This window comes from Bos javanicus, chromosome 19 (genome assembly GCF_032452875.1).
Source record: "Bos javanicus breed banteng chromosome 19, ARS-OSU_banteng_1.0, whole genome shotgun sequence".
NCBI lineage: Eukaryota > Metazoa > Chordata > Mammalia > Artiodactyla > Bovidae > Bos > Bos javanicus.
The window spans coordinates 7,498,600-7,525,545 of NC_083886.1; the positions used below are offsets into that span (position 1 = coordinate 7,498,600).

The 26,946-nt window shown below is 44.2% G+C and overlaps 1 protein-coding gene across 1 annotated transcript; it reads left to right on the plus strand.

Moving 5' to 3' along the window:
- The first annotated feature begins 1,522 nt into the window (after window positions 1-1,522).
- On the plus strand, window positions 1,523-26,275 carry LOC133231645 (phosphatidylcholine transfer protein). Its single transcript, XM_061390024.1, has 6 exons — window positions 1,523-1,804; window positions 16,955-17,072; window positions 19,804-19,883; window positions 22,808-22,979; window positions 23,823-23,890; window positions 24,996-26,275. Exons 1-6 carry the CDS (start codon window positions 1,664-1,666, stop codon window positions 25,056-25,058), a joined length of 642 nt encoding a protein of 213 aa, XP_061246008.1. The 5' UTR covers window positions 1,523-1,663; the 3' UTR covers window positions 25,059-26,275.
- Window positions 26,276-26,946: the final 671 nt, after the last annotated feature.

The window sequence follows — 26,946 nt, forward strand, 5'->3', positions numbered from 1 at the left end:
TGGCCTATTACAACAGACAAGTCCTGGAGAAAAACAGGTCTTTCTGGACCCCCTTCCAAGTCTTTTTCAGACTTTTGCCACAAAATAGAAATTATTTTATAATATGATTCTTTCCTTCATTATCTGTAAGAAAATAAATATTGTTGTAAATCTCAGTATACTCAAATATATATACATTCACCTTCTGAATTTAGTAGATAAGCACACTTTTAAACACGTGTAATAAATACAATTTAAACTTCCTACCTTATATCTTTCATAATACTATTTATACCCTCATGGTTGTCTTCATTAACCAATTGGTATAAAATATAAAGGTGGAGCCTCATCAACACCCACCTTAAAAATAGAATTCCTTGACAATATATGAAAATACTTCATAGTCAATGGCTTTTGAAGAAATTCCTTTTTCAAAACAATTGAAATTTAGTCTAAATATCTTTTAAAATAAAACAACTAAACTTAAAAGGCATTATCAAAACAGTAGTCTCTGATTTTTCATGCATTTTGTGTCAGGAACTACCACATCCCTCTTTCCATCCTCATGAAACAGAACAGAACCAGCATTGAATTGAATAAAGGTGTAATTCATTTATTCTGCCAAGTCTCATTTTATTTCTCTTCTTGGAAATGGGCATAAATGTAGAGTTTGCCATCAACTTCCAAGTTTTCCTTTAAAGTATAGAAAGAGAAATATTTCAGTATAGTTATGTAAGGCAAGTGGAAATTTTTATAAACATTTACTTTGATAGGCACTGTGCAAACATGTTCTATGTTTATCTTATGTGGTCACCTCCTCAGTTCTAACTGGTGGCACAATTTTACCCCATTTTACAGATTACGAAAGGGTTGCGAGTTTTCTGGCATCCATGCGGTGTTATCTGATTTGACATTTAAACTGTCCACTTTATCCAAACCAAAGTACAATGTGGCGGTAAGAAATATAGTAAAACAAAGGGACTTGAGGGAACAAAAACGTCTTTGAGTTACAAAAGATCTAAATTATACAAGCAGCAGAAGTCTTGGATGGACACCGTGATACCTTTTGAGATCATCTTTCACCCTCCCGGTGGTGGCACTGTACTATTATGGAATAGGGTTCTTAATCTTTTTTGTACCATGGACCCCTAATTTAGCCTTCTGGGGAATCCCATGGACCTCTTCTCAGAATAATGTTTTAAAGTGCATAACAGAGCAAATGGAACATTGCTGTAGCATCTGACCCCCGAGATTTTCAAGCATTTCCACTCTGTCCATCTCACCTCCCACTTCTACTTAACTGCTCTGAGACCTTCCCTAACCTTTTTAGAGAAAGTAAAGGAGGGACATGCAAGCAATTTGGAAATTATGCAATTTGTCTGTTAAAAGCCTCCCCATTTCCTAAGCCCTCCACCTTTATGCAGATTAAGTCCGATCTTTTTCTAGTTCTATTTGCTGTGCGTTCCCGCGAAGCCCTGGGTCCGCCCAATCCTCCAGGCCGACCCCTCGAGGCCCTGCCCCTATAGGCCCCGCCCCGAAGCTCCCGAGGCCCCGCCCCCAGCCGCGTCCCGGTCCCTGTCCGGTCCCTGCCAGTCGCTTTGGGCCACTCTCTCGTCCCGCCTCCGAACACGATCCCCGCCTGTCCCCTCTCCCTTCCGGGCTCCGGGGCCGCCGCTGCGGAAGGATGGATCCTGGGGCCGGCGCCTTCTCGGAGGAGCAGTTCCGGGAGGCCTGCGCAGAGCTCCAGCGGCCCGCACTCTCCGGGGCCGCCTGGGAGCTGCTGGTGGAGACCCAGGGCATCAGCGTCTACCGGCTGCTGGACCAGGTAGCTGTCCGCCCCCAGAGGCCCGCCGGGCGGCCGTCTGCGGGGGGCAGGGTGGGGGGTGCTCCCGGGGGGCGGGGGTGGGGGGACCGGACAGGCAAGTGTTTTGTTACAAGTTGATGACAGAGTGAAAACGTGGGTCTGCGGATTCTTGCTTAGCCCCACCCACTTGCCTGCAAGGGACGTGAGCCTCTCTCCCGGGTGGGTGCCAGTGGTATCTGTGTGGCGGGGAGTATGTTCAGATTGAATCCAGGAAGAAAAGCGACTGGGCTCTTCAGAGAGTGGATGTTCAGGGTGGTATGTGTGGTGTGAGGAATGTTGCTGAGAAGGGACCTACCGTCGACTCTAGTCATTTCACTAACTTGCTCCTTTGAATGCTGCCCCATTCCTTGTAAATTGCACCGAATAGCTTTAGCCTGAGAAAAAGTCTGGGGAAAAGTTGAAGGGTAGGAGGAATGGAGTTGCGGGTGTGGCGGCAGGCCTTTGGAGCCAGGTAACCGGCCAGGTGGAATGATGGCCTGTCATGGGTTGCTCTGTGTGCTAGCTGCTGCGCGGTAACTAGCTTAAAAGTCGCCTTTAGGCAAGGGAAGTGAAGTGCCTGTTTCCTGGCAGAGACCAGAGTATGAAACTGTTAGAGTAGGGAGGAACTCTGAGTCTCTGTGTCCCAGGGTCACTGGGTACAACAGGATGAGCAGGAAGCTCAGTGTAGAGCAGGCAGAATTAATTTCTGAGTGTCGTTTAAGCATTTACCTGGCTGCAAAAATGGACATGTTTTCAGAAAAACTCCTTTGATCTTCTGGATAAAATTGTTTCATTTTCCGCACCGGCCGCTTCCAGGCGTTTGCCAAATGTTGGCAATTCACTGCTCAAATGTATCTGATGTCTGGCCCCTTCCCCTTCCCTTTATTCCCTGACCCCTGTCACTCTGAGTGCAACCTCTTCCCTAGAATTGCAGTGATCTTCTGACTCGCTTCTTGGCCTTCCACCCTTTCCCTTCCATCTTGCACACCTGAAATCAAGTACCTGAAAGAGACTGTGATCTTATCATGCCCCTTCCAATGGCCCTGTTGATTATGTAACAAATAAAACCTACAGTAATAGCCTACTCATTGCATGCTGTCTTATGCTCCAGGCAGGGTTAAGTGCTCTGCAGCACTGAGTTAGTCCTCACATCGGTGCCATGTTGTCAGGCACTATATAGACCATCACCTTATTACCAATTTGGAAGTGGATATATGGAAAGATTAAATTGATGGCTCAAGACTCACTCTGGGGTTGGAACTCAGCTTTCTAGCTCCAGACCTGTGATATGATACACTCCTCCACTGACTCTAGAGGGCAAGTATGCCAGGTGGGCTGTGCTCGGGGGACTAGGCTGGTCCAGGGCCCATGGCTCCTCCACTCCGGTCCTGTCCTCCCATCAGCCCTGACCACTCCCCTCACGTCCCCTGAAGGGCTGTGCCTTTTATCCCACAGCAGCTGCTGCCTGAGCTGAGGCCCTATGTCTGGTTTTGTATTGTTTCCATTGTGTATTGACATGGAGCAGGGCCCACCTTCCTCCTGGGGGGAGGATGGGTATTCAGAACTGTTCCTATCCCTCTGAACCATGATATAAGTCTTATTTCCACCTGTTCTTGTCATGAGGGCAGTTATAGTACATTGATGTAAGCTACAAGTCTTTCCAGAGAGCTCCGGTAAGTTGGAGGCCATAGGCGTGGCCTTGAGCCCCAGCAGCTAGGCTGGGGGCCACTGCCCATGGCCACCGTGATCTGCACGTGCATTCAGTGTCTAGGGACCCTGCTGTGTCAGGTGCGAGCCCTTTCCTAGAACCTTAGTTGCACATCCAGTGTTATTTGCTGCCTGACCCATTTTGCTAGATAGAGCCTCATTTTCTTTCCAGGTTGACTCCCATCCTTTACTTTCCTCCTGGAAGAGAATTCCCTCGAATCCATCGGTTAGTAAATCTTGTCTTCTGAATGCCACTCCACGTCCAGAGAATTCAGCTTGTCCTACCCTGCCTAGACCTGCACTTATCTCCCCTAACACCCTGTGCCCTCTTCTGTCTGGTGATCCAGTGTGGTTTCATCCACCATGCATGCTGTTGATATTATGTGACTCTGTTTCCTCTTCCCTACACTTTCCTGCCTCGAGCCATTGTGCATATGGCCTTGGGTCCCCAGGTCCCTGACTGGAGGTCCAACCAGAAAATCCTGGCCCCTCTGTTAATGTTCACCTTGGTTTACATGCCAGACTATTGCCCAGGTCATTCCAGGTCAGGGTTTTCATTGCAGTTGTTATCATCTGGCTTTTTCAATTCTTCCGACTGGTGTACAGAGTGGACTTGTTTGGGGCCCTTTAATGTTAGGGGACTAGCAGAGGGTCTTATTGATCCATCTGACTTTTGATGGAGTTGCATTAAGACCTTCACTTCAGTCCCATCAATAGACATATTATTCATCTTATTTCCTAATAACCATCTACAGATTTCCACCCTGCTGGAATGAGTCCCTTGATTCTTCCTATCTCTTCCTATTTCTTGTTAATGTGAAACCCATGAGCAGAAGCTGAGACAGATAATCCGATAAGCCTTCTTGAAATGCTTGATTTTGTTTCAGTAAGGTTACGTTTGGTACCCATACAAAAATAACCCTTTTCATCAAAGTTCTTGCTAAATCTTTGTTGAGTAAGGGACATGTTCAATGGATGAATGTTTGCATACAAATCATATTAGCTGTTTCATCAGGGGTGTACCATTTGGAATTTATGGAATAAGAAGAATCAGACAGTCCCCCTTCTCAGACTTTTCAGTGACTTTTATCCAGTTGAACCAGGCTGGCTGTTCCACAGGGAATAACCTGCTGTGAGTCTGAATCAGGGAGGAGTGATCATGATCTAAAAATGATGCTGTAACAAAGTTACCATCACATGATTTGAAAAGACTGACATAAGCATACAGGTACTTGAAAGAGTTTGCAGTATAACAGATAAATTGTATTTTAAAATAAAAAAAATTGTGGCTTCTTTTTAGTAGACACGAATAATTCTGAATCTTGTGCTTGAAAAAATGGCTACTTTTGATACTTTTCCATTTTCTCTTTTCCTGTTAAATCACAGAATTTTAGACTTAGAAAGTCTCTTTGCAACCATTCTGTCCAATTACCTTCACCCTTTCTTTTTTCTTTTGTCCTGCTTTCTTTGCCTACTCTATTTCCTTGTTCTCAACTTCTTTTTCTCTCCCCAAGTGTAGTGCTAACTTATCTTTACATGGCCCCTTAATATACAAAATGCTATTACACGTAAGTTTTCATTTATCCCTCTCAACAAATATAGAAGGTAGGTAGAGACAGGTTTATTTTCCTATTTTATGGATGGCAGTAAGACCCAGAGCGAGCCACACAAGCCCTCATAGCTAGTAATTAGACACGAACCAGTGTACTTGGATAAACTCAGTACCAAATATATAGCTTGCTTCAATTCAGAACTACATTCTTTTTCTCCAAGCTAAGCAAAGCTAAACCAGTCAATTCTAAAGGAAATCAGTCCTGAATATTCACTGGGGGGACTGATGCTGATGCTGAAATTCCAATACTTTGGCCACCTGATATGAGAACTGACTCATTGGAAAAGACCCTGATGCTAGGAAAGATTGAAGGCGGGAGGAGAAGGGGACGACAGAGGATGAGATGGTTGGATGGCATCACCGACTCGATGGACATGAGTTTGAGTAAGCTCCAGGAGTTGGTGATGGACAGGGAGGCCTGGCGTGCTGCAGTCCATGGGGTTGCAAAAAGTAGGACACGACTGAGCGACTGAACTGAACTGAAAGCGAAGCTAGGGCAACACTGCTGTGTGCTATGCTAGTCTATGTGGTGCTGTGGAAAAGATCACGGATTTTGGAGGCAGACAGTGTTGAGTTGCAGTCTCTGCTCTGTTCCACTGTCATTCATTTATTCAGGAGATATTCACTGCGTGCCTCCGATGTGGTAGTGCCTTGACAGACACTGGGCATAAGCAGGGAGCAGGAAGTTGGAGCTGCTGGTTCAGTGAATGAGCTTCTTAAACAATAAACAGTATTCCCTGATGATAATAAACATAGTATATAATGAAATGGCAGCTGAAAAATGCTACAGAAAAAGCAAAGTGGGATGAAGGGATACAGAGATGTTATGGTGGAGGTGGGGATGTCCAGGTGTGCTTTAAATACAGAGAATCTGGAAAAACCCTCTTCCAGAGGTTAACAATTGAGTGGAGATATAAATGAAAGAAGAGATTGCGTCCTGCAAATATCAGAGGAGAAATGGACCAGAGAGTGTTCCTCAAAGCTCAAGAGCTGCCTGGGGAGCTCTCAGGACACCTCTCAGCGCTATTAGAGCCCCATAGTGAACAGAGTTGGAGTGGAGCTTGGATGGTCCTTTTGAGAAGTTCCCCTTTCGCCTAGAGGCTGATTATTCTGTCCTGTCTACTTTGGTGTGTTTGAAATGCTTCAAAATAAAACGTTTTTGTTGCTTCTTTTTGTTTTTTCATGTGAAAGCTTCCCAAGAAATTTTAATGAGCATGCTGTGTTATAAACCATTGCAGTAGAGGAAACACTGAATGCTAAGTTCCAGAGCCAGGCTGACCTTCCCTCCTTTTCCAGGAGGGGCCAGAAGGACACAGGACCAGGGTGAACCTGGTGTTGGAGAGTGGCCAGGAGTCAGGGCCCACTTACTACTTGGGGGATATTAGCCAGCTGCTATTTCATTTTTAAGTCTCAGCTTCCTCATTTGCAAAACAAGTATAATTCTTGCTTTTTAGGATCATTGGCTTCTGACAAACATTGAATGAAATGATCCATGGCAGAGTGATTCTTGACCTTGAGCATACACTAGACTCATCTGCAAAGCCTGTTAACATTCATCTGCAAAGCCTGTTAAAATTCACAGTTAATATCCTACTCCATTTCAGATTCAGTGGATCTGGGTGGGACTTGAGAGTTGGCTTTACATTTCTTTACTTCTCCTCCTTCTTCTTTTTAACATTTTATTTTTACCGAATGCCAGGTGATACCGAAGCTCCATGAATTATACTTTGTGAACCATTGAAGTAAGGGGAGCTTCTCACATGGTGCTCAAGTTGCACCACCCCACTTGGTGGCACTGAGAGGCAGGAGAGGGAAGAGTGAAAAGGAAGAATATCTTAAGGTGAAAGTAATGTCCACTTGAAGACCAACGCTTCCTGGTTTTTAAATTAGTGGCCACTTGGGAGTGGATGTGGTCCACTGAACAGCAGGGAGAAGGTTCCCTGGGAGAGAAGGGTTGTGGGTCACTTGCAAAAGCTTTCCCAGAGATCTGCAGTCAGGTCTCCCTGGAGCTTTAGGCTGGGTACTATGCCAGTAGACACTGTGACCTGCCTGTAGATGGTGTGAAACTGGCATGCAGAGGCTCACATTATTGATTTAGACCAAGAAAATATTGGTCTGGAAAGATCTGACTGAGGGCTTGACTTCTTACGATTTGAAACCAAGTGTCTGGCACTGTGTGAAGTGGCTGCCTTTGTCCTTGCAAAGGTCTTCTCATCAGTGAGTTTGGTCAAGAGAAGACAGTACTTTCCCAGGGACTGTTCTTTCCTGTGCTGTTGCCCTACTGAACTACTGAGAGCCTGGCCTTACAAGAAAACTAGGTTCAGCCGTCCTGCCTTGAGAGATAGCTTGGCCTTTTTGAAGGAAGCAGTGATTAAACTGCCAGGGAAACAGATATGCCTCAGTGGTGAGAAGCTTCACTCTGATTTCCCAGATGGGATCATAATCCAACTTGCATCATGGACCTCTTCACTTCTGGGTGACAGGACTCTTCTACCTTTTCCCATCCTTCTCCCATCCTTTTCCCAGGTACCAACATGACTGATGGAGCAGTTGATGCATTCAGGACACTTGTGAAGCCATATTTACTAGTGGGTAGGACCACCATAGCTTAAAGCTGAGCACCATGTGTAGCCTCCTTCTAATTTCTGCCACTGGTGCAGGTCTGCTCGCTCTCTCTCTGTCTCTCTCCTGCCCCATCACCCCTCAGTATAACTGGATAGATAATGTTGGAGCCTCATCTCTCTCGCCCCTCACTTCTCTTAGGAGGAGCTTGTGGTGTGAGGCAGCATGAAGATGCTGACCGATTGCAAGGTGCTGGTCCAAGATTTGAAGGCATGCCTTAGCGGGGAGGGGGGAGCAGGATCCCCCATGCCTGTCTGTGGGTGTAAGTCAGACTTTGTATTGCACAGCTGGTTTGGGGCTGTTTGAATACACCCTAGTAAGAAGAAACCTCCAAAATACTGCTTCATGACCCATTCAAGCAGTGTTTCAGAACTTATTGTGTGCCTGCATTTTGGTGATGCCTGATGTATTCATCAGACAGAAAGTTCATACCTTCCAGAAACTTTAAGACAATAAAACAGGCACCTTTTATGCAATGTCTATCTGAGTTCCTGACCTATAGCATATGTTTTTCTCCCTGAAAAACTTCTTTTAACATTTCTTCCAGAGCCAAGTCTGCTGCTGATGAATTCCCTGTTTTTGTTTCTCTGAAAAAGTTTTTATTTCTTCTTTACTTTTGAAGGACAGTTTCACTGGATATAGAATTCTAGGTCAGTGATTTATTTTATTCAAAATAGTATATATTTCACCCTACCCCCCCCTTTTTTTTTGCAGAGTGGTTTCTGATGAGATATCTGCTATAATTATCATCGGGATTCCTCTATAAGTAAAGTGATCGCCCATTCCTTCCTGACAGCTTCTTTTAAGATTTTCTTTTTCTCTTTGGTTTTCTGAGTTTGAATATGTTTTGTTTAAGATTGTTGTTGTTTATCCTGTGTGGTGTGCTCAAGATCAACAGATTTACTTTGAAGAGTGGTCTGAGCTTAAATGGTAAAGCCACATGTGATTTAAAATAAAATATAATATATTTGGGGTTTATAATGCAAAGATTCCTCTCTTGCATGTGGAATAGCAGTATGACTCTAGTAATCCAGAGCTTTTCTGGACTGTATGTTTTTAGACGTGGTGGCGGCAATGGTCTAAAGCAGGGATTGCAATTTTTTTTTTTTCTGTAAAGAGCCAAATAAAAACTACTTTAGGCTTTATAGACTAAGAGGCTGTATATTGACTTACATAACCACTTTGAAATCTAAAAACTATTGTTAGCTTGTGGACTGTGAAAAATAGCATGACAGATTCAGTAACTCCTGGTCTAAAATACAGTTCTGATGCTTAATTACTCTGAGGTTTTGAGATTTATGAACCTAGGGCCCTAGCTGAGTCTCAGCTTCCTCATCTGTAAGCTGGAGATAATTCCTTTTCTGCCAGATTTGTGCCAGGGATCCAATGAGAGGATACATTTTGAAGCCCCTAGTTTAATTAAATGGTGTTTGCTGTGAGTAGGGTGATCTATGTTCTACTCTACCCTTCAAGACCTGCATTATGCTTGTCCTGGTGAAACATATGACAAAGCTCTTTCACTCAGAACTGTCCACTAGAATGGTCAATTACACGGTCACCTTGGCCACAGCTCTGTCTACTCTGACGGCTTGTTATTTCTCTAATAATATGTTGGGAGAGGCCAGTGACCCTTGGAGGCGGGATCACAGGCTGTGAACTCTGCCGTCACATCGCTGTCTTCAGGTCCAGGTTCTTTTGCAACGAATGAGCTTCAGGTCAAGCTCGTTACTTGTGTGACCTTGAATGAGTTTAATAATCTTCTAGTGTTAACAGCTGTATTTCTTGAGGTATCATTTAAGTACCTCAAAATTTACTCATTTTAAATGTATAGTTCACTAAATTTTAGTAAGTTTATGGAGTCACACATCCTTCCCCGAGTCTAATTTTCAAATATTTGTGTTATCCCCAAAGAAACCTGTTCCCCATTTGCAGTCATCCCCTGTTCCAGTTCCCAGTCTTAGACAGCCACCAAGCTACTTGGTGTCTCTGCAGATTTGCATTTTTCTGGGTAGTCTGGGGCAGGAACACTGGGTTAGGGACTGGAAGGAAAGTTTCCCATCCAGGTTTTGCCATCAGGAGTCATCAGCTGCCTTTTGATGCGTCTCTGTCATTTTTTACATAAGGATCTAAGACTCCTTCCAGCTCTGAGAGCCTGTGCCATCTTTACTGACATTCTTAGCTTGTCGTTTGGAGCAGTGGCTTGGAGCAAGTGTGCAGAGAGAGTAGAGCAATATTAGGAGCCGTCGTGGGGAGAAGAAGGGGACGGTGCCCTCCTCTCTCTGGCTGTCCCCAGAGCTAAGTGTAGAACTCGAGCAAGTATGTCACCTCTCTGAGCTTCATGTCATAGGGACATGACACCAGTGTTCCTATTGATACCACAGGGCTCTGTTGAGATTACGCAAGATAGTGAACCTAAAACTGGAACCTGCACTGTGTTTAGAGAAATGAATGTTCGTATTATTGAAAGAGTTTATAGCAGGTCAGAGTGATTGGACAGCTTCCAGCACAGAATGCATGGCAGCTGTAGTGACGCTGACAGATCACCAAGGCAAATCCATTCCAAGCTGAAAAGCCAAGTGTAAACCTTGCCTGACTGTTTTCTCAGGCCCAAGAATATAGTGGGCCCATGGTGGTTGTTGCTGTTTTTTTTTTTTTTTCCTGTGGTACATAGTAGAAGGAGGTGGAACTTTCTGTGGTAGAGTGTGTGAAGTTTCAGATTTCTATGCAGAATTAAATATGCTGCAGTTTAATGTCCATTAATTGTGTCCATTATCTCTTATTTCTCTTCCTTAACTATTCGTTTTAGTAATGCTTATGTGTTTTTGTACTATTTTAATGAATTACATAGTGTAGTATTGTGTGCTATTTTAATGAACTCCATAATGAATCACACAGTCTCACATGTTTGGAAACGTTCAGAAGTCTGATCAGTACTGTTTTGTCAGTCTACTTTAATGCCAAATAAGAAGCAAACCTGGACTTAGATTGGAGGACGTTGTATTAGGAAGAATACTTTGACCATAAGATCCGTGAGTTTCTCAGGAGAGAGGCAGCAAGGTCTTTTTTTTTTTTTTTAAACAGAGACAGAGGAGTCAGCAAGACTGAAGCTGCATGTGGGGAAGTGAGGTGAAGGTGGTCTGCTAGAGAATAGAACAGAATATCTTACCTTGAGGCCAGTTCATTCTCAGCAGGGCTGGATGCTGCCTAGACTGAGGCTGGGCCAAAATTTAGAGTCTGGAGGAAGGAGATGCTTAACTAGTTTGGTTAGCAAGCATTTTGTGCCTATTGATCCTTGGAATTAGTAGCTTAGCATTTGTGGGACGGTCAAAGGGAATTTAGAGGTGTTGTGTCTGGCCTTGTGATAGGTAAACAAAGGGTGTGTGTGTGTGTGTAAAAGTGATTCTTTTGCGATAAGATGTTTTTTGAAACACAAAGCATGGGAGAGTTTCTTAATCTCTGTTGTTTTTCAGGATCACAGAGCTCAAATAAAATTCTCAATCAGAACCACTTGTAATAAGTAGGATTGCTTTTAGCTGCAAGTAACAGACAACTGGATTAACAAAGTCTTAAAACAAGTGAAAAGGGAAAGTGAAAGTTACTCAGTCGTGTCCGACTCTTTAGATCCCCTGAACTATACAGTCGTGGAATTCTCCAGGCCAGAATACTCCAGATCCCCTTCTCCAGGGGATCTTCCCAATCCAGGGATTGAACCCAGGTCTCCCGAATTGCAGGCAGATTCTTTACCAGCTGAGTCACCAGGGAAGTCCCCAAAGAGGGGTTTATATTTCTCACTTAGAGGCAACCCACTCCAGTGTTCTTGCCTGGAGAATCCCAGGGACGGGGAGCCTGGTGGGCTGCCATCTATGGGGTCGCACAGAGTCGGACACGACTGAAGTGACTTAGCAGCAGCAGCAGCAGCAAGTAGTCCAGACGTTAGCAGTTGCTGGCGTCGAATCAGTTGATCAACAATGTCAGTAAAACTCTGAATATTTTCACTCTGCTTTTTCATTTTTATTGTTTGAACTGTGGTGTTGGAGAAGACTCTTGAGGGTCCCTTGGACTGCAAGGAGATCCAACCAGTCCATTCTGAAGGATATCAGCCCTGGGATTTCTTTGGAAGGAATGATGCTAAAGCTGAAACTCTAGTACTTTGGCCACCTCATGCGAAGAGTTGACTCATTGGAAAAGACTCTGATTCTGGGAGCGATTGGGGGCAGGAGGAGAAGGGGACGACAGAGGATGAGATGGCTGGATGGCATCACTGACTCGATGGACGTGAGTCCAAGTGAACTCCGGGAGTTGGTGATGGACAGGGAGGCCTGGCGTGCTGCGATTCATGGGGTCGCAAAGAGTCGGACATGACTGAGCGACCGAACTGAACTGAACTGAATCACTAAATAGCTACTTCAGCTCTAGACATCACACCCATATTCAAAAGAAGAAGGTATTGTCTTATGGCTGCCTCTACTTATAGAAGAGATCAGCTGTGCAATTTTCTTAGTAAGAAAGAGAGTATATGCTATAATGAATATCCTGTTTCTTCTGGGAATTATATTCTACACATGATATTAACTGATTCTCTACCACTGACTAATTCTTTTACCACCTGTAGTGTAGGAAATTACAGTATCCTGTAATCAGTGGGTCGTTAGAAAAGTATGTTGTTTTTCAGTTGTTCAGTTGTGTCCAACTCTTTGTGACCCCATGGACTGCAGCATGCCAGGCTTTCCTGTCCTTCACTGTCTTCCAAAGGTTGCTTAAACTCATGTCCATTGAGTCGAGGATGCCATCCAACCATCTCATCCTCTGTCTCCCCCTTCTCCTCCTGCCCTCAATCTTCCCAACATCAGGGTCTTAAAAAATAGTGGATATTTGTATAACTAGTTCACTTTGCTGTACAGCAGAAACTAACCCAACAGTGTAAATCATCTATACTGCAATTAAAAGTAATGTAAAAAAGAAAAGCATGCATTGCATTTTACTTTGGATAAAGAAATTGAGCCATTCTTAGAAGTGTTTTTCTGGAGGACCTTCAGGAAAAGCCAAGCACCTCTTGCATAAACTTGTTTAGAGTCATTCATTGAAATCTTAGAACATTTCAAAACATATCTGCAAAAAATTTTGCACCAGAATTATATCTTTAGTTTGAAAGAGAATTACACATCAGTACATTGCCAAAATAAAACTAAGATTTATGCTTCCTTCTACTAAATTATTTGTACAAACAGTGGTACCCAGTCCTGGTGAGATGCTTCTTTGCTACCAGTGAGAGTATAAATAGGTAAAATTCTTTCTTAAAGATTTATAAAAAGTATAAAGAGCATTAAAATGTTAATATCATTGACCCTAAAATTTATCTCTGAAGAAGCATTTTGCTTGCTTAATGAAGAAGTTAGAATTATGAACCAGTTTTGTCCATTTGGAATAAGTTTTCCAGCAATGTTCATAATTGTGAAAATATATGGAAACAGAAATAACTTACAGAATAATAAAATTAGCTGTGATCACTCAATTTCAAAATGATGTCATTAAAAATAGGAATACAGTCTGTTTATACTATCTTACTCCCATTTTATAACACACAGAAATATTTATTTACTCAAAAAATATGTGAAATATTATCAGTTGGTATTTGAGGATTATGTAGTTACATGTTTTAGTTTTCTTTATTATTTTTGGCATCTTCTAATTTTTCTCAATGAATATGACTTGCTTTTATAATTATGAAAACTTCATTTTTAAGAGACATCATGAAAATGTGAGTTTGTTTCTTTTGAAACAAACCCCTTCTTTTGAAAGAAATGAGGGGTAAAAAGTTGCTTTGACCCGGAATTTGAGTGGGGCTACTCGGTGCTTGAAAAGAGCATTTTATGGACGGACTAGCAAAGGTGTCACCAAGCACTTTGCTTCTCTGGTGTCCCGGCATTTCTCAGTCCTGCCATGAAGGGACTGTTTAAAGGCAGTCGTCATAGTAGTTCCTTCTTGGGTATTCATGTAAGTTGCATCACTCTCTTTTTCTCTTTTAGAGGACTTTCTGTTTTCTTTTCTGTGGTATTACTGGAGTGAAGTCACTAAGAGCAGAAACTGCATTCAGAAGGAAAGGGAACTAATTCCAGGAAACATTTTGTCTTAATGCATCCAGATAACCAAAGCTAACTCATCTGAAGCTAAGAAGATCATTTTTTCCATACATAATTATCCCTTTTGCTCACTGTATAGAAAATCAGTTCAGTTCAGTCACTCAGTTGTGTACGACTCTTTGAGACCCCATGGACTGCAGCACGCCAGGCCTCCCTGTCCATCACCAGCCCTGGAGTTTGCTCAAACTCATGTCCATCAAGTCAATGATGCCAGCCAACCATCTCATCCTCCATCGTCCCCTTCTTCTGCCTTCAGTCTTTCCCAGCATCAGGAGTTTCCCAGCATCTAAGGAGTCAGTTGTTTGCCTCAGGTGGCCAAAGTGTTGGAGCTTCAGCATCAGTCCTTCCAATGAACATTCAGGACTGATTTCCTTGAGGATTAGCTGGTTTGATCTCCTTGCAGTCCAAGGGACTCACAAGAGCCTTCTCCAACACCACAGTTCAAAAGCACCAATTTTTCGGCACTCAGCCTTCTTTATGGTCCAACTCTTACATCCATACATGACCATTGGAAAAACCATAGCATTGACCAGACAGATTTTTGTCAACAAAGTAATGCCTCTGTTTTTTAATATGCTATCTAGGTTTGTTATAGCTTTTCTTCCAAGGAGCAAGTGTCTTTTAATTGCATGGCTGCAGTCACTATCTACAGTGATTTTGGAGCCCAGGAAAAGAAAGTCTGTCACTGTTTCCATTATTTCCCATCTATTTGCCATGAAGTGATGGAACCAGATGCCATGATCTTAGGTTTTTGAATGTTGAGTTTTAAACTAGCTTTTTCACACTCCTCTTTCACTTTCATTAAGAGGCTGTTCAGTTCCTCTTTGCTTTCTGCCATAAGGGTGATGTCATCTGCATATCTGAGGTTATTGATATTTCTCTATATAAAGAAAATGTGAAAGTGAAAGTCACTCAGTTGTGTCCGACTCTGCGACCCTCTGGACTATACAGTCCATGGAATTCTCCAGGTCAGAATAGTGGAGTGGGTAGCCTTTCCCTTCTCCAGGGGATCCTCTGCATTGTGGGCAGATTCTTTACCAGCTGAGCCACAAGGGAAGCCCATATCAAGAAAATGGGGACCCAATATTATTAGTATTGGACCCAATATTCGTCTTAGACCCAAGATTAATAGTATAGAAAATGGGGACCCAATATTCCTGCACAGAAGTGCATTGTCTCTCTGCCTGTCGGTGCTGATTTAAGTGTGTGTGGGCGTAGATGTGTGTTGTGTATAAACCCTCACTATCTTCCTATGTGCGAGTTTGAGGGGAGAGGGCCCTTCCTGTGGGGCATCCATGGCACAGCACATAGTGGGTAAGGCATACCAGTTTGTCATTGGCTGGTTGGAAACCCTTGGTATAGAGCTGCATACTTTTACAGCTGAAACCTTATGAATTAAGTTTTGATTTTACCTTCCATTACCTGCCAGGTACTTTGATGTACATCTGAGATTCCCAGACTGGGGTGTACTTATCCCACCTGAGTCAGGAGACCCTTGAAACCTTGGGATTTTTAGAAAGACTCTCCATGTTTACACCTTGACTTCACATGATTTTCTGGAACAGTGTTTAAAAAGACAAGTTCACTCATGTTTGGTTAGTCAAAGGATTGCTTTCACACCTGAAAGTACGAGTATGTCTAAAAGTTTCATTTTTGTTTGTTTGCCTTTGCACTGAAATTAATCTGAGCCATTGATTTTATCTTAATAATAGATCCTTTGACAAGGTGGGAGCCAGGAATTGTGAGCTGCCACTGTACGGAGTGAAATGTATAATGTCACCAACTCTAGCCCAGAGCCCTTGCAGAGGAGCTTAACATGAAGAGAAGAGAATCTCTTGTAATTAAGAATATAGAAATGACATTTTTTCTGAGTAAAAGGGACTAGTATGATTTAAAGCTAATGTTTCTTTCCCCATTCATTTCTTTTATACATAAATCATTTACAGGAAAAAAAAAGCTATTAGTGAAAAATTGTGTCTTGGAATTGGTAAAACAATGTGTTGGGTTTCATTATGCCTGTGGTTATTTAAAATAGTAGGCTGAATCCTGGGTGCTAGCTGCCTATATGATACACCCATGTGGGTATTTATAAGCATCTCCAACTCCACTTGGCCAAGGTAGAGCTCTTGGTTACCCCACAGCCCACAAAGAACCTCCTCTCCCATCTACCTGGTTGCTCAAGAAAGACCCTAAGAGTTATCCTCAATTCTTCACTCTCTCTGTCCCCACAGCCCATCTGTCGGCAGTTCCTACTGATATTACTTCCAAAATGTGTCACTAAATCTCTGGCCTCTCCCCATCACTGTTGTTGCCTCCCTGTCCACTCACCGTTATTCCTTTTCTGGACTGCTGCCCTGGTCTTCTGACCTGTCTCCGTGCTCCCTCATGATCTGTTTTCTACCAAGCAGCATGAATCATCTTTTAAAGGTTGCCCACCCCCATTTAAAGTCATTTCCCTATTTGAAGTTGTGAGTTGGTCTTCCACAGTAGTTAAACTAAAATCTTGGCCCCTTTACCCTGAGTCGCAAAGCCCTTTGGACCCAGGGCCGCTACCTGTCTGGCCTCAGCTGCTACAGCTCTCCCTCATCACAGTGCTCTGGAACCCCTGGCTTTCTGTTCCCTGAGTAAGCCAGCCTGTCAACCTAAGGGCCCTCTCCCAAGCCAGGAATGGGATTTCCTCATCTTCCCGTGCTGAACTCCTTCTAGCATTTAGAACAGACACTTTGGATAAATTCCTCATGGAGATATTTCCTGAACACCTGGTAAGATAGGAGGTACCGCTAGCTCTGCTCCCCCTGCAGCTCAGGCACCATTTGCCACATAACCCTCTTTTAATTGCCAGGGTAACATATAGCTGTCACCAGCGCCAATGCCAAAGGCTGGATATATAGGACTGATGGGGACAGGCTCCCATCTGCTTTTTCACCATTGTGTCACCAGGACCAAGGGAAAGTGCTCAATAATGGTGTTACAGGAACAGGTGCTTTTCAGATGCTGTATGGTCTTAACATGGCGATCAACAGGTTGTTTCTGCCTGTTCTGTTTTTGTAGCAGACTGGATTGTACGCGTATAAGGTCTTTGGTGTTCTGGAGGACTGCTTACCAGATCTGCTTGCAGACGTCTATATGGACTTAGCCTATAGGAAACAGTGGGACCAATATGTTAAAGGTGAGTGACACTGTAATTTAAAAACCAATTAGAAAGTAGAATCCCGTGTTATTTATTCTAGCCATTAGTAAGCAAAAGGTATAACTTTACTATATTTTTCATTTTAAATTTTAGCAAACTCATGTTAAAGTGCTAAGTTAAATATGACTTTGCTGTTCTCAGGGTTTGTTCCTTGCATACTATTAAAGTCACTCTCCAGTTTGCTCTGAGGGCTGTTTTGTTCTTATTTTAAGTTTTGTTGTCATCCCATAAACCTAGGTGATCGTGGAAGGCTTCTTGGAAAAGGTGGTACTGAAGCTTTGTTTTAGAGGTTGAATCAATGTTTTATAAGCAAAAAGATTATATATATATATGTATATACATGTGAGGAGGTGAGGGGCTGAGTGGTTTAAGGGCATTCAAGGCCGAGGAGATGGCATGAGTAAAGTAGAGAAGGCATGAAACAACATAAAATGTTAGAGAACTGTGAGCACTTGGGTGCTGTTGAGTAGTTGGGGAGCAGAATCTGAAACTAGGCTGGAAGGTGGGCCCAGAGCCCCAAGGACCTAAGCTGGCCACCAGGCTAGGGTTCGATTTTTCCCTGGAAGTAATGGAGAGTTATGAGCAGCAATAGATAGAGGATCTTCCTGCCACTTATAGCGGGGAGTAGTTTCTGCCATCCCAGTCAGTCACAGTGAAATAAATACAGCTAGCCCGGGGGGCCAGAGACCTTGACAGAGCCTTGCTGTGGGCAGGAATCTTGGTTGCAAGAAACAAAAGGTAACAAATGCCAGTGTGAGAAAAGGAAAAAGCTTTTTTTGCTTTGGTTTATGACATTGGAAACAGATGTGTGTCTTGTTCCAGGTCAGCTGCATTCACTACTTCATTTCTCCAGCTTTACTCTGTTTCCTTCTGTGTGGACCACATTATAGGGCAGATTCTTATGTCATGACAAAGATGCCACCAGAAGAGGCAGGCTTACATTCTAACAAAGTTCATCACCCCAGAGGAATAGGAATTTTCCCACTCATTGCATTCAGAGTCACAGGACAGGCTCTAATTGCCTCAGCATCGATCATGCGCTTATGTACTGGGGACATTTATCATGATTTTGGGTCGCTTAGTGTTATCAAATAGGCTTCCTATGTAGGGGGAATTGTGATGCCCACCTATTCAAGGGTGAAGGCAGGTGTTCCCTGTCCATTTCCCTGGCAGCCATGGCTCAGTCATGTACTGTGGACATTGGCAGTTTCTGATGTGTGATACTTGGCATCAGATGTCCCCACTGTGGAATAAAGTCCAGAGGCAGCAGTAGTTTGACTTCTCTGGAGTAATCCTGAGGTTCTTCACCTAACTCTAGTCCTAGATCTTCTGTAAGTTACCCAACAGCCTTTATGAAAGCACTTTTGGCCTAAACTTACAGGAGTGGCCAAGTCTCGTCCACATACGCCTTCCCTAAACTATCACCATGGCCATGTCTGGCTCAATTTCCCAGCCCTGTAATTATCACTGAGTCACTTCTGCTTAAACTACATAGTGAAGAGAAAGGTGATGCTCTGAAGGAGAATGAGATGCTGGTACAAGAACAGGGGAGTCAAAGCCAAGCAGGCAAAGCAGCAGATATCCACTCATTCCCTTCCTTTCAAGGGCATCTGCAGCCTCTTGGAACAATGGACTGGCAAGCTCTTTACCCATGGTCTGCTTCTAATAGATTTTGTTATTTCAAAAGCTAAATTAATTAACACATTGCCAAAGTCAGTATCTCCTAAAGGTACTCTTTTGGTTCCTCCAGTGGACTTGGCTTGGCTTCTTCTCTAAATGGTTAATTAGAAGCTTCCCACACAGTTTAGGGGCAGAGTCTGTACACTTCATAGCATTCTTTTACTATCTCCCTCCAATTGCTGATGCTATTTGCATGCAATAGCATGGTGGATTGGTCCCTGTAACTGTGACAGAAAGCAGCATGGGAGATAGGCAAGAAACTTAGAGTTAGCACAGTTAGGCCACTTCCTAACTTTTTAGGAAGGACACGGAACTCTCTGGAACCTTCATTTCTCAACTGAACACACCAGACTGGGTGGCTTAGTCCCAGGACACATGTACTGAGTCAAGAAGTCCAAAAAGGGGAGTAAGGGCACAACAGTGTAACTGTTGGTAATCTAGTGACATCTAGTGGTTCAGTTCAGTTCAGTTGCTCAGCGTGTCCCACTCTGTGACCCCATGGACTGCAGCACACTAGGCCTCCCTGTCCATCACCAACTCCCGGAGTTTACTCAAACCCGTGTCCATCACGTCGGTGATGCCATGCAACCATCTCATCCTCTGTCATCCCCTTCTCCTCTTGCCCTCAATCTTTCCCAGCAGGGTCTTTTCAAATCAGTCAGTTTTTCGCATCTGGTGGCCAAAGTATTAGAGTTTCAGCTTCAGCATCTAGTGGTTACCCTGATTTTTAAACCTTAAATTTTAATTCCTAATTTGGTTTCACTGAATTTTGAGACTGTTTGTGCTATATGATGAACAACTTTTGTTGGGTTCTTTTATTTTTATGGCATTTTTATATCTATTAGACTCTGCCTCTTGGCAACACGCTTTCAGTGGTAATGAATCTATCAGACTTTTTCCAGAATTCTGTGCCTTGTGAGTTAGTGTTTTATCATCCCTAAAGGGTTGGCAGCATATCAAAGCTTTTTCTTAATTGAAACCAAAGAGACTTCCAGATTCAGTAACTTCTTTGTTTTGTTTCTTTTCTTAGAACTCTATGAAAAAGAATGCAGTGGAGAAACAGTGGTCTACTGGCAAGTGAAGTACCCTTTTCCCATGTCTAACAGAGATGTATCCTTTCCAGAGGTGCACTGGGACTCAGCTTTCTAAAGTGCTTCTCGCCCTGTGACCGTCATCCAATGGTGGCGTGTCCAGCAGGTGTGGACGGCATTGTCTTTGAGTCTTACAGAAGCATCTGCTAAAGCTCTCCCTTCTTGTGTGGCTTTCAGAGATCTCAGAGTGTGACTTCCGGGCCTGATGACATGGAGCATCTTTAACTGGGGTCACAGGAGGGTGGCTTATACTTTTTTGAACCTTTTCTGGGAAGCCCTTGTGCCACAGAATTGGGCATCTGAGAACAACTTTTCACAAAGAGTATTCAGTACATTCCCTCAGTCTATAGAGGAGAAAGCCAGGACCCAGAGAAGTCAGGCAACAGAGGCTGACTTACGTAGCAGCCGACTGAAGGCTGAACTCAGGTGCCACATTTCCAGCTCTCTCCACCTCCCCTCCTTCCCGATTATTGGCTCTGGACACTGTGTGTTATGTTTTGCCCCTTCAGTCTCCTCGATTATGATATGAAGCAGTTGAATAGATGTGGGGAGTTTTAGCTGACACTCCAGGGTTCTGTGAAGCCCCCTTAGGGCCAGGCTAGGAGGGTTTGATGAACATTTGCTGGGTAGACAGATTGGGTGGAATAGGGGTGGGGGTAGGTGTGATTTTGACCTCACTCTTTTCTTCAATCATAGCAGCTGATTGTCTTACACACTAAATTTCCGTAAAGGATCCTTTAAATAAAGGATCTTGGAGATTAAAAAAAAAAAAAATGGTTGGAAACCACTGAACTGGATGACTGCCAGAATCTTTTCCAGCTGTAACATTCTGTAAGCCTGTATACTCCTGAATAATTGTGCTCTGGAAAGAGAGGGGGCATGGGAATGTGTGTGGGTATTGTTCCTGTGTGATTGCTGTACCCTGGCTTGGTCACATCACAGACTCCGTAAGGGGTTATTTCTTGGCTAGGTAGTTTGCATACAGGTGGTATGTATTTCAGCCAATTGTGGTTACTTAATCTCTGAGATTTTACGTGGTTTTCTCTCATCCTGCCAAAACTGTGCAGGCTAGGAGCCAACGTCCCCCTCAGACAGGGAAGAGAACAGGCAGAGGGACATTCAGAACCCTGCTCAGCTTCTCGCCAGGGTCTCACCGTTACGGGCAGCAGACACAGGCATGGACCCAGGTCCAGCTGTGTCCAGAGACGGTGATCTGGACCAGAGCAAACCCACCCCTCTGACCTCACAGGACCCTGCTGGGGGCTGTTCTAGGGAGCAGATGCTTGGGGCTCCTTGCAGTTCTGTTGCGTTGTCTTTCCAATGCCACACAAGCCCATGAGTATCTCAGTCTTTGTATCTACAGGGCTGTTCAGGTTTTGAGAACAGAGAACAGTGTAGAAGAAAAGAACATTAGTTTTGGAGGGAAGGCTCCCAGGGTGAGTGTGTGCTCACTCCTGGTTTGCTGTGTGACCTTGGAAAAGGCCCTTCATTTCCCTGGGCTTCAGTGAACGGGTGGTTCTCCAGTCATAGCCTGGGTGCCACACTGGACCTGCCAACTGCTGTAAGAACCCTGTGAAATTTCAGTTAATATATCAAGTTGTTTCTGCAGTGAGTATCAGGGGATATCTGTCACGTGAAGTGAGCGAGTTGTAGGACAGTATTTGCTGAGGGAAAAATAGAATGCTTGGGAGAGAGGAAATGCAGAGCTAAGGCAACATCATCCCTTCCTGAAAACACGTAAGCACTTTACTTGCTAGGGAATAGCGTGTGGGGGCAACAGACGTCCCGCAGCATGCCTGGGGAGGGCCAGACCACTGTGGCTGCCGCAGAGACTCTGAGCAGCCTTCTGCCGTGGCTGTGGCTGCTGCAGTAAGTGAAGCTGTATTATACTTTTACTGATTTTTTGGATTATTTTTAAGGTTTAATTCCTTCTACTATGAAGCCTACATTTCCACCATTGGAAAGTCCGATGAAAGTATTAAAGAGCTGAGCCCTCTGCAGCTATGAAAATTTCACCAGGTTTTGAAGCCTCATCTGGGTTCAAATACAGACTCCGTCACATCAGCTGGGCAGTGGGATCTTCTGCAACTTTCTTTACTGCTCTGAGTCTCAATTTCATCATTTATAAGATGGGAATATTTATATTGAATTCACAGTGATGTTCTCAGTTTCAAACTGATGCTAAACATAAAGTCCATGATATATGTACGTGATAAGGGCTCAGTAAGTGGTGACTCTGGTTGTTTCTTAAAATTGAATTACCTTCCCTCTAATAGTGCCATAGACATAGTGGCTGGTCTGGGAGTGTTTATTGAGATGAAATGGCTTTGTGATGCTTGGTGAACCAGACCCAGTGAGGCCATCTGCCTACTCATTATTTGGTTATTCATGCGTCTTCCTATGATTGCCAGGTGTAAGCACCCTTGGCTGACCGTCCTCTGTGCCCAGAGGTCAATGATTAGGGCCATTGGGGGAGGACAGATAGCAATGACCCCATTGTCTAGTAAGTGAGATTCTGCTTCAGTCTCTCTCCCATGCTCCCACCAAGCTTATCTGCAGGGCAGTGTTACCCTTTTTTCCTGTAGAGGGAAACCAATAGCAGAAAAGTTGAGTAGCACACCCAGGATGACATAGCTGATAAGTGACCAGTCGTCTGAGATCTCATTGCCTTCTTGGAGAAAGGAGGAGTGGGTTCCCCAGATAATTAAAGTGGCAGGGAACCAATCTCCAGTGGGTAATGCATCCTCTCAAATGACTACACCAGGTGGGAGGAGCCAGACTGTTGTAAGTGGGTAGGCAGACGGGGCAGGACCTGAGCTAACAGAGCAAGGAAGCAGTCACCGAGTGGAGGAGTGGAATCATGTGCCTTTGTTTCTGTCGTGGGCTTCACTTCCACTTAGCTGAGATGTAGGCCTCGCTGTTGAGCCTTGACTTGCGGTGTAGTATGTTTATGTGCGGCAGCGGCAAGAGCTGGACTTTGAGGGGCAGAAGGTCCACGTGATCTTGGCCCAGAGCACCTCTGAGCCGCAGTTTCCAGAGAAGTCGGGTGTGATCCGAGTGAAGCAGTACAAGCAGAGGCTGGCGATCCAGAGCGATGGCAAGAAGGGGAGCAAAGGTAAAAAGGGGGCATGGGTTGGGGTACCTGCCAGGGCCCGCCGTGTGAAGACTGCACTGACTGTAGGCACGGAAAATGCAGGATGCTTATTCCTTGAGGTCAGAGACTGGCCACGGGTCAAAAGAAACAAGAGCGAATCAGTTCACCCCCAGAAGCTTGGGTAGACTAGCATGTGGATCAGTTCATTCTTTACTGACTCTTGCATGGTCTAGATGAAATTAGGACACCCAAGGGAATCAGAAAATTCGAAACTCACTTTGGGAAGGTCCTGTACATGCACAAGCTGGACAGGGGTGGGCAGGAGGGCTGGTGGGACCACCTCTGTGAGGCAGCTCCTCCTCAGCAAAACCCCAGGGACTCAGAGCCTGTCTGCCTTGAGTTCCAGCCTCAGAAGAGACAGTGGGTACAGGAGTTCCATGCAGCCACCTGCTGACCTGGAGTGGGTGTGGACTCGAGGCTGAGGTGAAATCTATACTTAGTTGTGATGTGTGTTAAGATGTACCACTTTGGGCATGTCATCCTACTCTTCTGAATCTTCACTTCATCATTTATAAATGGGGGTTTAATCTTAGCAACTTCTTAGGATTAATATAATTAATGAGAGCCATAGTTAAATGAGAAACTGTGTCTAAGTGTATCACTTGCCAGGTGATTAATAAATAGCTGCAGAAGGTGCCTTGGTTGTTTTCCACAATGTTTCTGTGTAAGTCTCCTGCAAGGCAAGGCAGAGGGGACAGTCTCCTGGAGGCCTGGGATGGATATGAAAGTGGAAGGTTTGCAAGGTTTGTATGTATCTTCCTAACAGGTTCCCTCCTGAATTGTTCTCTCTCTCTCTCTCTCTAGTTTTCATGTATTACTTCGATAATCCAGGTGGCCAGATTCCGTCCTGGGTCATTAACTGGGCTGCTAAGGTGAGACCCCAGGAAGCACGACGGGTGGTGTGTTTGACAGCTGTTGACTTAGCCTGTGGGGCTGTCAGCTTGAAGAGATGTGCTGTCTCAGGCCTCATGATGCTCTTTTATGAAACTGCTTGGTTGATGGACTATGTTAGGCCTGTGGTGGCCAATATCCAGGATAGAGGCTGGGACAAAAGACAAACTTTAGAAGGAATGCCAGCCCCACCTGCTTTGCACCAAGACCCCTCCAGGATCACTCTCTGGAACCTCCCAAACAGTAGCCTGTTCCTTGTAGGAACAAGGGTGCCGGGGACCCTGTATCTGCTCATGGAGGAGTTAGTCTGACCTAGCTCGGGAGACAACCAACCATATTCAAGCCTGGAGAAGTCTCCAGGTTCTTTGTGGTTATTTTGCTTTTCTGTAAGGAGAGGGAACCCCAGTGCTACCCAGGTCATTCGAGACTGCCTAGAACCTAGAATCATACTGACCATTCAGCCTGCTTTGTAAGGTCCTACTTACTGGTGAGAGGGCTCACCAGTTCCCTGGGAGAGTGAAAAGGCTTTGAATCAAACACAAGATGGTTTGAATCTTGGCCCTGCTTCTGACTGTGTGATCTAGGGAAACCATCAATTTCTTCACCCTTAAAAATGGAGACAGATAGCCCCACCCGGTAGAGAAGGAGTAAATAGAACAATGTGTGGGGAGTTTCTTAAACAGTGAACAACACTTTAACTAAAGGATGACATACCCACTCTTGCCCCCCAATCCTTACCATTGTCTAATTTTATAAAGCAAGTCTGCTCTTATTTCTTTCCCCTGCCATGCCACTTCCTGTTTTATCTTTCCTTTCAAAAAAATGATTTCTCATAAATATCTTAGCTGTTTATTAGCAAAAGCCAAAATATGTAACAAGGTCTTACAACAGTGGCCCCCGCCTACCCCGTGTCCTGCGTCTTCCCTTCTGTCATCATCTGTGGCAACATTCTGTGGAAATCTGCTCAGGGTCCCTGTCGTTATATCTATATTCCCAAAGCCATCTTCTTTCACCTTAGCCACATCCTCAAGAATCAGGAGTCATTGCTGTGAGGATATAGAAATGACAGTCTCCTTTCCTTTGCAGAATGGAGTTCCTAACTTCTTGAAAGACATGGTGAAAGCCTGTCAGAACTACAAGAAAACCTAGGGGAGGAAGCTGGGAGCTTTGTGTCCATGGGATGCTGTTCCTGGAAGTGCGACGGCCCCCCCGATGCTCAGCCTGCCTTTCCCTTTTCTGTGCTCAGAGGCCTGCACACTCTCTAGCACTTTGTCCCCGAGCGTGTTTGCCTGACATCTGCTCCCTTTCCCAGTCTCCCCACCCCGGGACCCACTGCCTTCCTCCACTCTGGAATGTGGGTCAGATTATAGAAACCTTTGTTTCTTTAAACAAAGAAACCTTTGTTTAAACCTTTGTTCTTAAAAAGTGGAATCCTCAGTAGGGAACGCAGTCCTTCCATTGTGCCATTCTAGGGGAACGCTGGGTGGAGGGCTGACAACCCTGCCTAAGAGGGACTGATCCCAGTCAGCTGGCTCCTTCCCACGTGTGAGTTGTTGCAACCTGCGAGGGTGATTTCCTGCTGAAGTTGCGTTGCCTACAGAGCTGACTGTCATCGCTCCAAGACTGGAAGACTCATGTCCATTTGCCTTATGCTTTGCTGACTTGGATTGCCTAATTTGAGATAATCGTCCACTAAGTCCCTGCCCATTCCTAGTTGGGGAGGATCATAGGCTGTTTTGATTTCAAACTATTTTGAAAAACATTGCAGGCCTAACTGCGTAGTATGATAACAATTTTTTTCTCATTATCCATGTTCGGCTTTTTCTTTTTCCCATATGCCCCTGGGGAAGGCTGTCCATACCTCACTAGCTCTGCATTTTACTGGACACTGAGGCATCAAGGCAACTGTAGCAGTTAACAGAAAGCTGCTTTGCACATAATTGAGCTAAAATGTCTTTATATGGAATAAATGAATTTCCATTCTGAAATGTTTGGAGACATTGAAAGGATAAGAGTTCACAGCCAGGGAAAATTTATTAGTGGTGTGGTTGACTCTACACCTTTTTCTCAGGAATTCTATCTAAGTTACCTGCCTCTCCCACCAACCAGAAGACTTCCCTTTTCCTACTTTTTTCTTGGATTTTGGAAGGAAAGTTATTCTGTGGACAAAGGCACAGCCTTATAATCTCAGGGAAACATTTTAATCACTTCTGTATGATGGTAATAAAACTTAATTACAGGGTATAAAAATTCAGGATGTAAAGCCGGATGTGGGAGATTTATTAAAATGGGATACCTCAGACTGTGTCTTTTCTGTCTGGGAAGGGAAGTGCATTGAATACCAAATAAATACAGAATGACTTATACTTGTCTTGTCTGCAGTCTCCTCTCTGTCTTGTTCCCTGCGAATGAGACTGTTAGGTCTCTCTGGTTTGCAAGTGAAATCCGACCTAACTCATAGCCCTGAACATAGAAAGGAATTTTAGGCCCACTTATATGCAAGGCCAGGTGTAGCATGGCCTCAGGTAGGGGTTGATACAGGTGCTCAAACCGACGTTGGGAATCAACCCTGTCCTTCTTTAAGGTTTCTTTAATATTGGGCCGTGTTTGGTGGCAGGATCGCTGCTAACAGAAAATGAAACACCTGCGTCTTCCTGAGTTCACACCGAGTCAATAAAAGACAGCATTTCTTTCCAGTTGACTGTGAAGCATCCCATGATTCACTTTAAACCATGTGTCAACTCCTGCCCTGGACACCGGTCATAGGGGTAGAGTTATACACATCAGGGAATGCTTCATAAATGTATCATTAAAATATCACTCTCAGTAATATAGCCAGAATTTAATTTTAGGTAAAGTAAATCTGAATGTCTTATGTAATAGAAGTCAAGGTGATTTTTTTTTTTTAATGTATAAAGTCATTGAAACAGAAGCACTAGGATTATAGTCTTTGAGCAAAGACTTCACCTGAAATGGTGTCATGCAAAGTGTATCTTTAACAATGTTCAATAATCTGCTAAAAACACTGAGAATACTA